This window comes from Rhinolophus ferrumequinum, chromosome 3, assembly GCF_004115265.2.
Source record: "Rhinolophus ferrumequinum isolate MPI-CBG mRhiFer1 chromosome 3, mRhiFer1_v1.p, whole genome shotgun sequence".
Taxonomy (NCBI): Eukaryota; Metazoa; Chordata; class Mammalia; order Chiroptera; family Rhinolophidae; genus Rhinolophus; species Rhinolophus ferrumequinum.
The window spans coordinates 77,937,070-77,952,972 of record NC_046286.1 but is presented as its reverse complement, the minus strand read 5'-3'; the positions used below and the strand labels follow the sequence as shown (position 1 = coordinate 77,952,972).

The 15,903-nt window shown below is 39.7% G+C and overlaps 1 protein-coding gene across 1 annotated transcript in view; it reads left to right on the top strand.

Annotated features, from left to right (window-relative positions):
• The first annotated feature begins 674 nt into the window (after nt 1–674).
• The window catches only part of SAMD3 (sterile alpha motif domain containing 3), a 39,336-nt gene continuing 24,107 nt past the window's right edge, over nt 675–15,903 (top strand). Inside the window, exons 1-3 of the mRNA XM_033102967.1 lie at nt 675–808; nt 1,771–1,960; nt 4,733–4,840. Coding sequence (XP_032958858.1) covers nt 730–808; nt 1,771–1,960; nt 4,733–4,840 — 377 coding nt within the window. The 5' untranslated portion in view covers nt 675–729. The remainder of the gene's footprint in view (nt 809–1,770; nt 1,961–4,732; nt 4,841–15,903) is intronic.

Below are 15,903 nucleotides of genomic sequence, written 5' to 3'. Positions count from 1 at the left end.
CTAGTGTTTCCCAGTTATCTTACCAGCTATAATGGTGCTCAATAAAGTTCTAGAACTGAATGGAATATATAAGAGTATTATTGGAAGGAAGGAAAGAAAGATTCAGAGACATTTGAAAAATCTGGCTCCTGCTTCCTCCTCTTGCTAACCCAAAGTAATCAGAAGCAGCTACCAGCTCTGTCTCTTGGCTGAGCAGCACCAAGGGGTTAACCAGTCTTGGTTTACTGAGTGTCTCTGTCAGGCTTTTATCTGCTGCTTCCTCCCTTCCTCCCCTGCCTACCCCTTTTGTAAATGTCAACCACTTCCTGATGAGCCTAGTAGTGGTGAATTTCACACCTTTCTTTTCTTTGTGAAGAAACCTGGGTGTTAATGGTACAGGATTGGGTACCATTGTACATCTCTGGCTGTCTGTTAGTAAAGCTAAGGGATGCCTGTGGACAAAAAAGTAGGGGAAGGTGGAGAAATTTGAGAAATGAGACTAGGAAATAGGTTCAAATCGGTCTCATTTTTAAAGAGAGTATTTGTTCTGCTAGCAATTTTTAGATGTGTATTCAGAAAATAGTAATTTTAAAGAAGCTTAGTATTGAGAGTTTAAAAGAATTTGCTAAAGGAAAGAGATGAGATTAAAGAACTGACTGGTAAAAATATCAAATAAAATAAAACAAAAATCAGAAAGAAAACTGAAGAATCTTTCTCTTCTACAGGTGTATTTATTTACAGGATACAGCAATGGAAGCTTGGTCAGTTGATCAGGTCTGCAGTTGGTTGGTGGAGAAAAACTTAGGAGAACTAGTTCATAGGTTTCAAGGTGAGTTGTTTATACTTTTTAAAATGTTAATTGAGCTGCCAGTTATTGAGTGTCCTTTGTTATTGGTAATTGCTTTTGGTGCCTAATGCCTGTGAGTGTGGAGCTGCTGCAGTGGGGAACTTGCATTTCTTGACCGACTGGCAGAGTCTGCATTTGGCCTAGTATCGACAGGAGAATATATTTCAAAAAGAACTCAAATAAAGTAAAGTCTTAAGGGGGGGGAGGGTGAGGGGATTGGAGGGCAGTCGGTGACCACAGGATGGCCACGGTTTTGAAAATTAATCTGGGGAACGTAATTTGGTGGTTACCAGAAGGTAAAGGGGTTGGGGGGTGGGGGAGGAGGGTGAGGGGGATCAAATGTATGGTGATGGAAGGGGAGCTGACTCTGGGTGGTGAACACACAGTGTGATTTATGGATGATGTGATACAGAATTGCACACCTGAAATCTATGTAATTTTACTAACAATTGTCACCCCAATAAATTAAAAATAAATTTAAAAAAAAAAGAGTTACTTAAAATACATATTTCTTATCATTTGATACTACTTTTGTCCTTAAATAATGAAGCATGTGTTTTGTGCAGTGCTGGATTTCCAAGTAGTGAGTATTGCCTGGGAGGTGTTGTTAAGAATAATTTCTTGAGAATTTTTTTTTTCCGTATAAAAAATGATGCCAGTAAGAAAGAATCTGAAGGGCGAGGGATGGAAATAATGTGGAAGTAATAAGATTTTATTGTGACTCCATATTCTAGTTTTTTTCTTCGGAGCAGATATCGATTTAGAACTAGGCAATATCAGTGTTCTATCTTTGTCAAAAATACAGATAATTATATAACATCAGAGGATAAGTTTAGATGGTCCTTGTTACACCAGAAATATTTTTTTCTTGCTCAGAGTGCTGTGTTTTGCAATGCTTTAGCCAGACAGGCACGTAGAGACTCTTTTTTCTTTCATTTTCCCAGAGGAAGAAGTAAGTGGGGCCGCCCTTCTAGCACTTAATGATCGGATGGTTCAGCAATTGGTAAAAAAAATTGGGCACCAGGCAGTTCTGATGGGTTTAATTAAAAAATATAAGCAGAAGAGTCAAGGACTGAAGTTTCCTGGAAGCCCTCAAGAACCAGCCCTGCTCACGCAAGCAGCAGCAGCCCCAGAGTAAGTCGTTTCACGAGTGCCTTATCTTTGTTGCTGTGCTTTCCCAATCATGGCTATACCATGACATTAGAAAAGTGTGACAATTATCAGCTAGACTGTGTGTACAGTGTTTCTAACATCTGCATAAGGAACATTTCTTGCAAAGATTTATGAATCGCGATATGTATTTTTAATGCACCGCTTTGTAAACAGTGATGCCAATTGTTAGGGTAGTCCTATAAGCCTGGAGTTCCTATGTAGAAACTTCTGTAACAAGCAGTTGAAATGTACATACAACCTGAGTAGGAATGGATTTCTTCAGTTTGGTCTTAAAATCAGGATTTGGGAAAGGCATTTTTGCTGCTCTTTTGCTTTTCCCTAAACTCTTATTGTATTTATGTATGTGTTTATTTGCCAAGGATTCCTTATAATAACTAATTTGTATTCTCCTCTAGAGGCCTTCACATTATAATTTGCTGCAGGTCTTCACAGTATCATTTGCTAAAGACTCTTGATATAATGGGTTTTCAAATTTCTCGAGAGTATTCTCAGAATACTGAACGCTATGATAGCATCCCACAAAAGTCATGTAGAAAAATTTGTGGTCGCTTTGAGGTTTAGGGATGTTTTCATTTGTTTGTTTTTTTACCACTGACTTTTGCAATGATAACAGGAATTATAAAATTTCAATATTCACTTTACATATCTATGCCCCAGGATCAGTCCAGGCGTTCTGATTTGGTTATTCCATATTCTAGACTTTTGCAATTTTTCTAAGGTTAAATAATTGCTGAAGAATAATTGTTCATTAATCTTAAAAATACGATTGTGAGGTTTGATGAAATCTATTCTATGTATTTTTTTTTCAGATTACGTCTGTAATAATATATATATTTCTGTCTTGCTCTCTGATAAAGAACATAATATTAGAGAGACCTGGCTTAAGTAATTTGATTTCTAGAATATTTGGATGTATGGGACTTGGACGGGGCAGGTAGACTTGAAGGGATGGTCCATGGTTAGTCTGGAGATGATACATCCGATTTGTTTGAAGGATTTCTCCTAAACAGTGTTTTGACATACATATACAAAAGCACACTCTTCAATATGTGACTGTTGGTGAAGTTCCCATTGCATGTTTTTACTCCTTTCCAGCAAAGGGAGGATATGAACCTCAACGAAGCTCAAAGTAACTTCCCAAAAGTCTTGGATGAATCGGACTTTTGAGCTGAAGTTCTCTTCAGTTGAGTAGAATCTTGATATGGCCTTAAGCATAACTTAGAAGAAAACAGACCGTCTTGTTGCCACTGCAAAGCAGTTTATAATGTTCTCTAGTACAAGAGAACTAGCTGGACTGCCAAGAAATCTGGGCTGCGTTCCTGGTTCTACCACTGACGTGGATTGATTATGTTAAATGTTGACATTCCTGCTGCTTCATCTGTAGCTTGTGAAAAGTAATACAGTACCTAACTCCATGTTAATTCACACTAATGTTAGGAGTATCACAATCTTTAACAAAATCTCTTCTCCTTCTCCCAGACCAAAATAGTCTCTTATTAAATATTAAGCTTCGTTAACCTGATTAAGAAAGCTATTTTCAAATGTAGCCAAGACTTGGAACAATGGTTGTCCAGCAATTTATGAGGGAGGGTTTTTCACTCTACCCAGTAAGTAGCTGACTCATTTTAAGGATTGTTCTGGTATAAAACCACAATTACAGGTGGGCTTATTGGTTATATTTGTTTATTGTCAAATATATTTTCACTTGACAAGTATATTGTCATGAGGGAATCATGATAATAGAAAGAGGCACGGGAATATGCTGTTTACTTAAACTCAGAAAGTGCTTACTAAAGATAGGAAACATGGTATAGTAGAAAGAACCCTGAAGCTAGGTATCAAAACACTTGATTTCAAACCTAGCTACCCATCCAATAACCTTGGAGAGTTGCTTGACTTTTCTGAGTTTCAACTGTAAATCAAAGCAGGTAGAATAAATGATGCTTAAGACTCCTTCCAAAGAGTCCGTAATGGCATTCTAGATCAAAGATTGCAGATTGGTTTCAACTTGAGTGCATATTTCATTTAATGGCTAGTGGTTGCCTGGTATGCTATTTTGAAAAGGGTTTGTAGACCTCATCTGGACAGGATATTCAGACTTAGGCAAATGATAGGAATATATAATAGGTAGGTGTAGTTGCCATTGCTTTTGGTTGTTGTTCCTTTTGAAGCTGGTAGAAAAATCACTGAACAGGAAGTTGAAAAACTGAGGTCAACTCCTGGCACTGCTTCTGTGTAGCTTGTGGTGGTGAGTAAGATGCTTTCTCTTCTGGGCTTTAGCTGTATTACTTAGAAAATAAAGTGTGGTTCTAATATCATGAAGTTTTCCATAGATAATAAAAAGGTTCCCCCAAATGGCAGGGAGTGGAAAAGGGAATTGTTATATAGACTTAATTTTTTTTTGGTCCAATAAAAGTACTTTCTATTATTACCATCATTTCATAAAGGAAAGGATTATTTTAACACCATTTAGAAATATGATTGGTTGGTGGAAATAACATTGTGAACTGGCATCAGTGTAGGTCGTGTAGACTGTATTTATGAACCACTGAGTGAGATGACACCAGAGGGTCTTTCTTTCAATTCTCTTAGTCATGACTAATGTGGGTCTTAGAAGTAGACACAGATCATATGTTTCCTGTGGGCTGACCCCTACCCTCACAGCCGCTGTGAGATCAAAGGTTGTGCTCCTGTTGAATAGCCCCTGACCCACCTCTTCTTTCTTGGTGACAGGGATGAACAGTCTTCCAGTCCAGCCAACTATGGGGAGCCGACTGCCTCCTTCTATCCAACTGAAAACCTTGATAATGGACTAATTGACCAAAGAGTACTGAAACAGAGGTGAGTTGCCAACTTCTAAACACTTTAAAGGTAAATGATAATATTTATCTCTTTTTTTATGGGATTTCATGTGTTTCTAAGTGGAAACTTTTTGTTTTCCTAGAAGGGAATTTGTTTTTTATCAAGTGATAAAGATGTTTGGTAAAAGACGAAGGTTAAATTTTCTGACCCTTGTGTTGGAAAAGTGAAGTTTTAACATTATGTTATGCATCTTTCAAGTACACACTGTTAAGGAAAAAGACGGATTTCTCTTTCGTAATCTGTCCAGCGTGATTGGCAATAGCCACAAAGATAGAATTCACTCAGTGAAAATGTCCTATAGAGTATGCTTTTTGTAGAGCCTTTGTTTTTGTTCTGAATTTTGTAGTTGTTGCTTTAACTTGACTATTCCTGATGGAGGCACTGCTTGGATAAACATTTCCTTATATAGTAGTCCCCTCTTATCCAGTTTTGCTTTCTATGGTTTCAGTTACCTTCTCTCAACTGCAGTCCAAAAATATAAAATGAAACATTCCGGAAATAAACAATTAATTAGTAAGTTTTACGTTGCACACTGTTCTGAGTAGCATGATGAAATCTACGCCATCCTGCTCCATCCTGCCTGAGACGCGAATCATCCTTTTGTCCGGTGTATCCATGCTGTCTACCTGTCCCTTCGTGATTTAATAGCCTTCTCCGTTATCAGATCGATTGTCACAGTATTGCAATGCTTGTGTTCAAGGAACGCTTAATTTTATTGTTATAATTGTCTTATTTTACTATTATTGTTGGTAACCTATTACTGTGCCTCATTTATAAATTTAACTTTATCATAGATATTATATAGGAAAAAACAATATGTACATTGTTTATATATGGTTTAATACAGTTTAATATATATATATGATTTTATATATATATACATATATGGTTATATGGATATATATATATATATATATATATATATATATATATATATGTGGTTTCTCGATACCATCCATGGTTTCAGACATCCACTGGGGGTCTTGGAATGTATCCTCTGCAGATAAGGGGGACTACTGTTTTCCTACACTGGATTTAAATCATGTAATATTTCAATATGGACTACATTGGAACAAAGGAAAACTATAAACCTAGAGATCTAGACCCAGGAATGTGGTGTTCCGACAGTCCTAAGGGCGATTATAGGTAAGATGTGGCAGGCAGCCTATTCAGCATGTCCCGGCCACCTGCCTGTGTGGTTCACGCATCACTCAAGATACATAGTGTTTTCAGCCATTGCTGAGCAAAGGCTTTTCCTTAAATGTACTGCCGTTGAAAGGAGAGATGCCAGGAGAATAATTGGGTACCAGATAAGCCAGGGTCTAATTCTTTTGGGTTTTCACAAACCCTTTACATTCTTCTCTCATTTAGTCCACACAGCAGTCCTGAGGGCGGGCATTATTCTCTCTTTTTCAGAAATGAGTAAAACTGAGACTTAATGAGATCAAGGGGCCTCATTTTTACCAACTGAGTCATTCTCACCTCTACAGAGGATCCACCACCATCAGGGTAGGAGCTCAAGGGACCAAGGACATCTGCCTCAGACCCCTACCACCAGGCTCCAGCACCCCACAAGTCTAGGGGATAGCTGTATCTTTGATCAGGAGTTCTTGCAAAACAGGCTTCAGCTCTGGGCTGTTTTCTCTGTTCCCTTTCCTCTCTAGCACCTTCAACCTTTCACTCCCACCCCTGGTCACAAGGGCCCCAGGTCCTTAAGTTCTCCCAGTATTAGGGCCCATCTTCCTCCATGCTATTGGCTCCTGTTTGGGATGGGGAACCAAAAGGTGGAAGGCAATGAATGCCCTAGGTGAGATCATTCCCCGTGGTCTTTCTGGTCTGAACTTTGGTTCAGAAAGTGTAAATACCCTTTCTGATGGCTTCATGACCCTCCTTTCTGCTCAGGGGTGCTTAGAGATTCTGAGTTACTTTCCTTTAGTGTGGTTACAGGTGCATGGAGTAAATCATGAGTTCTCAACTATCCCTTCCACCACAGAGCTTCCAAAAGTAGCCAGTCCCTTCTATGTAAGTGTTCAGGTGTGGATAGACACAGGAAGAATGATGATGAGTCCCAGTGGTCTGGCTTTAGTACCACAGTGAATCAGCATTCTCATCTGAAAAATGGGAATAATAGCAATGATACTTTCCTCATGGCGCTCTTGTGAGCATTAACAATAGGTAATACCTGCCGACTACAGCTAAATGAAGCGAACAGAATGCACCCAGTGTACCACCATCTGCATAGCACTGCTCCGGGTAGTATTCCTTCTTTCCTTAGGCCTTCTTTCCTCTCCCTACTTGCTGCCAGTGAGAGGTGAGGGTGAAACGTTCTGTTCATGTAGGATCTTTCTCTTTTCTAAGCTCTCTGATTGGTATTCCATCCTTATCATTGTCCTGAGATTCTGACAGGGCAGGATTCTTCGTCCCAATTTTCCACATGGCTCGTCAAAGGAGCAGCCCTGTGTTTCATAGTATTTCTCATTCTTCATAGCATCTGGCAAGAGGGAGGAAAAAATGGGACTGGCTTAGAAATAGAGAGAAATTTGAGGGTTGGGAAGCCAGAGCCAGTGCTGCCATATCTTTCTCTCTAATCAGAAAGTCTCCCCTAATCTATTTGACCGCCTGCTGGCCATCTCCCCCCACAAGCATTTCAGCATTAAACATGCCCAGAAATGAACTCATGTCCCCTGCCTCATATATGTTCGGGTGTAAGAACCACAAGTCCACTCTAATTTAAGGGGAATTTATTGTAAGAAAAGCATTTCATAACATCCAAGGGCAAAACCTGGAGGAACTGGTGCTGCAGAGCTAGGGGTGGAGCTGCCCTTCCTCTCGTGGAGTCGTGTGACAGCCACGTCAGTCTGTTCTGCATCCTTCATCGGCCTCATTCCCTTGCTTCTCCCTCTGAGGATGGATGCATCCTATTCCTCAGGGCTGCTCTGCCCTCCTCAGACTGACTGGCATATGCTTCCCTTGATATAGCACTGACTCCAAAGGAAATTCTCCCTGAAAACAGCCCAGGTCGTTCCAGCCAACTGACTCAGTCTTTCAGTGTTGCTTAGTTCAGTATCTGGGGAAGGAAACTAATGGGCCCATCATGGATCAGGCGCCCCTTCTGCGCAATCAGCTGCATGGGGGCAGGGGCAGAAAAGGACACGGCAGCAGTACCCGTTTTAAATATTTTCCCTCAGTTCCGGCCCTTTATCCTGAGATGTGATTGTGGGGGACAGAAGATTTGCTCCCTTCCAGTGTCCTCGCTCAGACAGTGGCTCCACTATCCAGCCATGTGAGCTGAAATCATGGCAGCCACCATGATCCCCTCCTCCTGACCTCCTACCTAGGGTGCTATTCATTTGACAGGTGTTGATTAAGGGTCTTTTGCATGGTGTTTGTGTCAGGCTGTGTTCCCATCCTTTACAGACTGTACTTGCTCATCCTTGAAGATTCTGCTCAAAATCCCTTTTTCAGTAGCTCCTCCATTGATATTCCAGGCCAGGCAAGGGCCCCTGTCTTCTAAGTGTAGTATCTTTGCTTTACTTGTAAAACTAGATAATTGATAATTGATAATTGATAATTGATGACTTTAAAGTGTGTAGCCCTCATTAGATTGCACCTCAGGGCAAAGACCATGCCTTTTTTGTCATTATAAACATAGCATTTGGCATAGTTCCTGGCACACAGAAACTAAATAGAAGCTTTGAAAATTGAGCTGAGAATGTGTGATCCAATAAAAAAATTGAATATATTTTCACAAGACAGGATAAATATTTTAATAGCATTGGTTTTTTTGTTTGTTTGTTTGTTGTTAGACCTTTTGATACAATTCATACTAAATATGCAATTTTTTTTTTTTTTTAACACAGAGTTAAACTCCAGGATTTATAAGTTACTCACACATACAGGCTAGAAAGCTGATAAGTGTTTGATTACAGGGCTTTCGGGAAGCCAGTTGCTTTCCAGAGGTAGGAAGGGATAGTGGAACAAGAGCTGGCATTGGGGTCTCACACACCTGGATTGGAATCCTGACTCCTCTACTTGTCTGTCAGGTCATCCGTGTACAACATGGGATAGGAACACTCACCAGCGCATGTAGGTCCAAATGAGATAACGCTAAAATACCTGGCACCTGTTATCATGCCATACAAGATGGCAGTCATTATTCTCGTGATACTTTTTCCTACATTCCCTAAAATGAATATGTGATTTCCATCCCAATTATTTGCAGACAAAAGGAAAAAGAAGGCTCTAGAGGCAAAATGTTCACTTGACTTTGGCTCTTGAAAAATTTCTCACAGAGGTGTGTGTCCCAATTGGTGAATTTCGTGTCCTGAGGAACACCAGGGTTGCTGTGACACAATGCAGTTTTTGTTTGTTGTGTTTTTTTTGGTGATTGGAGATACTGTGCTCTTTACTGAATTGCTTAAATGCACTTTCTTGATGGAAGAATGATAATGTACCATATTCAACTTGCATTGGTAATCCTTTGGAAAGGTGGTTTTTTTTTTTTTTTTTTGCAATGCTATTCTTTGTTTTTCATCTACACTATTTGAAACTTTTCACTTCCCTTTTATTACCTAATAAGGCATGAAATCACATAAACAGGTAGAGGTTTCCTAAATGTTACTTTATAAACACTTTGCTTGAATTTTAAATAGATGTGTGCAGATGTTTTGCTTCTGCCTTTGGGCGTAATTATAAATTAGTTACGGTTTCATGCATATTTAAAAATTATTTTAAGGACGATTTTTCTTCTTGGTCTGGCTACTGCTGTGGAATGTTATAGAATGATCTTACCCATCTTGCCTTGCTCAGGAAGACAAATGTCAACAGGCCAACACTCGCTGTATTGTTTATAGGCACTATCGCACACACAGCACAACTGAGGAGCACCAGTGCACCAGTGCTGTGTGCATCTTATCCAGCACATAGTAAAGAGAAGGCGTGATGAAGTGCACGAGCCTAGTTACAGGTCCCTTAGTACAAGTTTCAGTGAAATGTGTGATTACTGTTCTCATTTCCTATGTATTTGTGTCTTCTATAGGCCCAAAGCTCAGGGGTTGTCAGGGACAAGTTTGATTCACCTTTGCAGGGCCTGGCACAGAGTAGGTGATCAACAGATTTTTATTACATGAAGGAATAGATGCACGAATCATTTTCTGTGGACTCATCTTCATTGAAACAAATATTTGTGACCATGTTAGAGAATGAAAGAGCCTTGGGTGGGCCATTAGCCTTGAGTAGGACATTCTGATGAGATGAAATATCTTGAGCCGCAACATGGCATTTCTATTGCAGCTGTATAAGGCAGATGGGGTAGGAGATGTAGAGGTATTTATAATGTTGACCTTAAAAATGAAAGTCGGTTATTTTACCAGCAAAAATGGATTTATTTGAGAACAACAAATAATTGTAATTTGGGACAAGCAAACTATAGCAAAAAGCAGAAGCAAGTCCAGCAAATAAATGATAGCAACATTATTTTATGGAGACAAAAGAGAAAATTGACAGGGGTTGTTTTGAATGAAAGTCCATTGGAGTAAAACGAGAGTTTGAGGAGATGATGGTTTCTCATTGGCTGAATTGCTGGAATAGTCCATTTCTTGTAGGAGATGCAATGTATATCTTTTCTAGTTGGAGCCTATAATTGATGATTCTTTCCTGTTGAGGATTCTCCTGTTGGGATCTGAAATTGACAATTCATCCTGTAATTGACATCAAGTAGTACTGTGTGAGAGGCCTCCTTCTGGAACCCCAACTCTATTTCAGTGAGATTTCCCTTTATTAATTTTCACAAGAACAAGACACCAACTCTGCTAATGGCCAGGGTTGGTAAATCTGGAGAAGCCGAATAACCAAGTAATTAAGAGTTTAGTTTTAAATCCTAGTTCTGCTATTTACCAGATGAATAATCTTGGGCAAGTTATAGGACCTCTGTGGATCTCAATTTCTCATCTGTGAAATAAATAGAATGAGTTAATGTGTGAAAAATATTTAGGGCCTGAAACATAGTAGGAGCTCATAAACCATAGCTGGTTTATTATTAGTCCAGTCGCCAAGGCACAGGGTCCAGAGACATTCACAAAATTCTGATGTCAGCTCTAACGAGTGGCCCTAAATGGAAGCAGCAGGGTTTGCACCAGGAAGTAGAGATAACAGCAGTGTCTAGAGTCCTTCCCAGGGCTCGGGGTCCCGGCAAGAAGAGGATCTGCTTTAGTCCTCTCAGGTCTGTGACATCAGGTCAACTGTTGCCATGGGGAAAAAGCAGAAACAAGTCTTGTGAATGAGTATGTACCTCGGGAAGGAGAGGGGATGTCAAAAACCTGAGCTGAGAAACCCCGTTACCACTGACAACACAAGGGATAAATTGCACATTTCGATGCTAAATCCCAGCTCAGTGCAACAGCAAGGATTCTTCAGAGCAAAATGAAGGCTCCCACCGTCTCCCAACACATGGGTCTATAAGACACCCAAACCTAAGGGTTCTGTTTTGGAAGTGTGACATTCTAATTCCAATCCTTAATGGGAGACTCCCAGTCTACATACGAGTAAAAGCTGTGATGAGTCCTACAGCAAGAAAACCCATTTCACGTTGACCCAGAACTCTTTCTTTGTGTAACATCTATTAACATTATAGAAAACACCTTAGGAAATAATGACTTGAAGATGTCCTACCTAAGTCAGGATTCATTCATTCACTCAATATGGAAGTTTTTACCGAGTCCTTTCTCTGTGCCAGGGATGTTGTAGGCACTGAGAATAGAGAAGTGAGCAAAACAAACCAGCAAGCCTTTCATCTCACAGAGCTCACAATCTAAAGGGGGAGAAAAAAATTATACACAGTGCGTTTAAGTGCTATGAAGACCAACAACACAAAATGAAAAAGGAGGGAGGAGAGAGAAGTGGTGTGTACATGTGCATGTATGTGTTAGTGCACAGGATGAGTCCATTTCAGATGGGCTGTCAGGGGAGCCCTGTGACTTTGACTAGTTGATGTTTGAACAGAGAGCCAAATGAAGTGAGAAACATTGGCTCACTCAGCGAGAACTGGAGTTTCTTTCAGTGGAGGATGTCTGTGGACCCAGCCAAGCAGGAGTTGCAGAATCAGGGGAAATTAGGCTGACATGACTGATAAATAAGTCCCTGACTGCTGCCCAATCCCATTAAATTTAATATAAAGTCTTTACAGAGATCCAAAGTAGCTTGATTTCTAATCTGTTTTCCCTTTTTGTTCAGTGTAAAAGTTACTGAATATGCACCATGAGCTAGGTATTATTTAGACAGTGGCAGGGTTGCGGGGAGGGTGGAGCAATTTAGTCTTTGCCTGGGGGAACTCAGAGTCTCATAGACAAGACAGATACATAAGCTAATAACTGCAATATTGAGAAAGATGCAGAAATAGAAGTGCAGAGGGTACAGAAATAGCATAGAAGGCTTTCCGGGAAGTGAGTTTTGAGAAGGTTTCTGGAGGAAGGCTTCACAGAAACTAAAGGAGGATTTTGAAAGATGATTAGAAATTCACTGAAGGAAAATGGGGCAGGAGAGAACAAGGGCATCAGAGCAAAGCAAACAGCAAGTGCAAATGTACAAACACCTGAAACAGCACGGGGGATTCTGTTTTGAGTAAATATTTTTGGAATGTGTGAGATAGAGGCAGAGAAAATGGAGTCGCTGGAAATGGTGTCAGATGCTTTAGAGAGGTAAAGAGGCTTTATGCTCTGACATTGAGCTTCTTAGCCCTGACTGTACATGCGTCACCTGGGGGCTTTAAATAAAAGCTATCAGTGCTTTAGACCAGTGCTTGTCAAACTCTAATGTACCTTAAAAAATCCCCCAGGAGTCTTGTTAAAATGGAGATTCTGATTTAGTAGCTCAGGGATGGGGCCTGATAGTCAGAATTTCTAAGAAGCCCCCGAGCAATGCCAATGCTCTTTTGGACTATCCTTTGAGTAGCATGGCACTAGACCAATAAGAATTTCCAGGGGTGTACAATAGACTGAATCACTTATGTCACTTAATGTATGGGTTAAACATTGTTAGGAAATAGGAAGATTATTATGCCTATAACAGTTGGAAAAAGGGTCAGTTTTACACGAAGAATTACAAAAGGCAAAGCATCCAGTACAGTCAAGTATTGAATATGAAGTTTCAGCTCTCCCACACACTGGGTCTTTAACCTATTGGACTTTCAGATTTGAAGTGAAATTTCTACATTGGTTCCTCTCTAATCCCAGCTATGTTTCGGTACGTGAAAAGGTATTCGAAATTCATTGATAGACAGGGAAGTCTCTAGAAATGGGGTCTTGGATATTTGGGCTGCAAATGGCTCATACATCAGGTACAGATATCAGGTTACATAAGCCCAAAGATGGCTCAGCTCCTTTGTAAACTCCAGTCATAGGAGCAAAGACACACAGACAACCAGTGAGTGGTCCTCCAGAATAAACTGCTTCAAAAGACAACAAACAGTTGAAGTCATAGTCCAAGGATTTATCAAATCAGGACAAAATTTACTGTGTGATCAGGACAAATATAAGAGGCCAGCAACAGCCAACTATCCATGAGTTATGCTTCTCTTCTGGCTCTTGTATGGTCTTTGTACATCTTGTTTGTCTTCTCTGGAGACAGTTTTCTTATGGATACTCCTCCAGGACACCCATTTTATCACCATCACAGGGTTACCCAGCCCCAAGAAGAGCTTCTCTATGTAGGAATCTGGGAGCTGGCAAGCTATAGAGAGATTTGACTTTTGAATAACATTGTTGACAGCTTTCTTAATCTATCCAGACCTCAGGTAGCCAGCGCTGAGTTGGCATAATTTTCTACAGTCATTCACTTAGACTAGGAGCCATTGTCCCAAAATTTGAGTTGCTTCTCCTTCTTGTACACGGTTACTATGTCAAGGGAGACTGGCCTCGTGTGCTGGGACCCAGAGCTATGTCTTGAAGCAAGGAATAGCCTGGGAGGCCATTGGCCACCTCCACCTGGCCCCTCCACTAACTGAAATCAGTGTTTATGTAAAACTGGATAGAAGGTCAAGGAAGAGAAGGTTTTAGGGCTATGTGAGGGGATAAAGTGTGAGAACTTGGAATTTAAAAAAATGACTTATTACCCTATTTTTTCCCAATCTCTTTTCTCCTTATTTTTCTGATTGTATTATTTCTCTGGCTCTGCTTTCAAGTTCACTACGTTTTTCTAACGTCTCTCCTGCTGTTAATCCTATCAGATACATTTATTTACATTTTAAATTTTTTAATTTTCTAAAATTTCTTTTGGGTTCTTTTTGATAATTTCTATTTCTCAGCTAAAATTTCCTAGTACTTCTATCTGTCTAACATATTTTCCTTTAAGTCGCTGAACATTGTCACAATAGCTGCTTTAAAATCCTTGCTAACGTCTGGATCATCTCAGCCTCACACTGTTAATTGCTTTAACTTTTGAGAATGGGTCACACTTTTCTGTCCTTTTTAAAAACATATATTACATAATTTTGGATTGTATATTGGACATCGTAAATGTTACAATTTAGAAAGTCTTGATTCTTTCTTATTCACCCAGGAATGTTGATTGTTAGTTATTTTGTGTTAACAAGTAACAAAATTGGTTGTACTCAAACTGAAAACTTTGTCTCCTGGGCATTAGCTCAAATCTAAGTTTAGGTTTTTTTTATCCTTAATAGGGTTATGCACATATGTGGTACAGGGTCAGGCAGAGATTTGGGCAGTTTGTACACAGAATTTGTAGTTCCCCTTCATTCTCTTCATTCTGAGGTTCTCCACTCCTTTTCGAGAGATGTCATTCCCCAAATTCTGTAGTCTGTAAAGCCTGCGGTTTTCTATTACAGTTTTATTTAGCCGCACTGCCTGAGGCTTGCCTTCAGGCTAAAAGTTATAAAAAGGGAAACTCACTCCACGTCTTCTTTTTCTTCTTAGTGAAGATTCCTCTTCAGAATCTGCCTGCTTTTTCCATTCTCACGTGTTTTCAGTTTTAAAAAAAATATTTTGTCCAATGCTTATGGTTATTATTTATGGGTTCGTTGGTCCAGTGTGAGCTAATTAGTCCGTTCTAGAAACAGAACTCTTATTAGACTATTGAAATCGTTTATATTTAAGTGGTAAATGCCTGGGTTAGGGTAGTACCGTGAATCATGGAGAGAAATTGGCAAATATGAGATAAGATGTAGAGAAATTTTAATGATACCTAGAAGTGAGGAATTAAGATAAAAAGGACATCACAGTATTAAGCTTGAGTTGCTAAGAAAAGATGTACAGTAAAAGAAACACAGAAATTGGTATGGTAGCTTAGCCAGCGTGGGCTGCCATAACAAAATACCACAGACTGAGTGGCTTAAACAACAGAAATTTATTTCTCACAGTTCTGGAAACTGGAAAGTTCAAGATCAAGATACCAGCCAATTCAGTTTCTTGTGAAATGTTCTTCACGGCTTGCAGATGGTCACCTGTGCTGTGAATTCACACGGCAGAGAAAGAGAGTGCGCTCTCTGATGTCTCTTCCCGTAAGGATATAATCCCATCATGTCAGGGCTTCATTTAACCCTGATTATTTCTGTAAAGTCCCTTTCTCCTGATACAGCCATATGAAGGATTCAGGCTTCAACATATGAATTTGGTGTGCGGTGAAGAGACACAATTCAGTCTATAGCAAGTAGAAAACTGGTTTAAAATATAAAAGATTATGAGTTATTTTGGATGTATTGTGTATGAGATGAACAGTGTACACGTTGTCAGAGATCTGGGGTGGAGCATTGAGATTATTGATGATAGATTTGTAATTCTTCAACATAGAGCTCTGAGGTGGGAACAGAAATATTATGCCTTCTTCATTTGCCCGTGTCTTCTGCTCCTTGCACTTACTTTAGGCTGACTTCTATTGGTGTTCTGCCCAACTCTATGTAATAACGGTAGTATGAATAATCTTAACCTCACAGTAAATATGTTTTTAATCCGATGCAAGCATCATTTTACGGGTAGGAAACAATTGTGCCTGCAGTTACCTGCTTCCAAATTAGAGTTGTATTTTCAATTTCT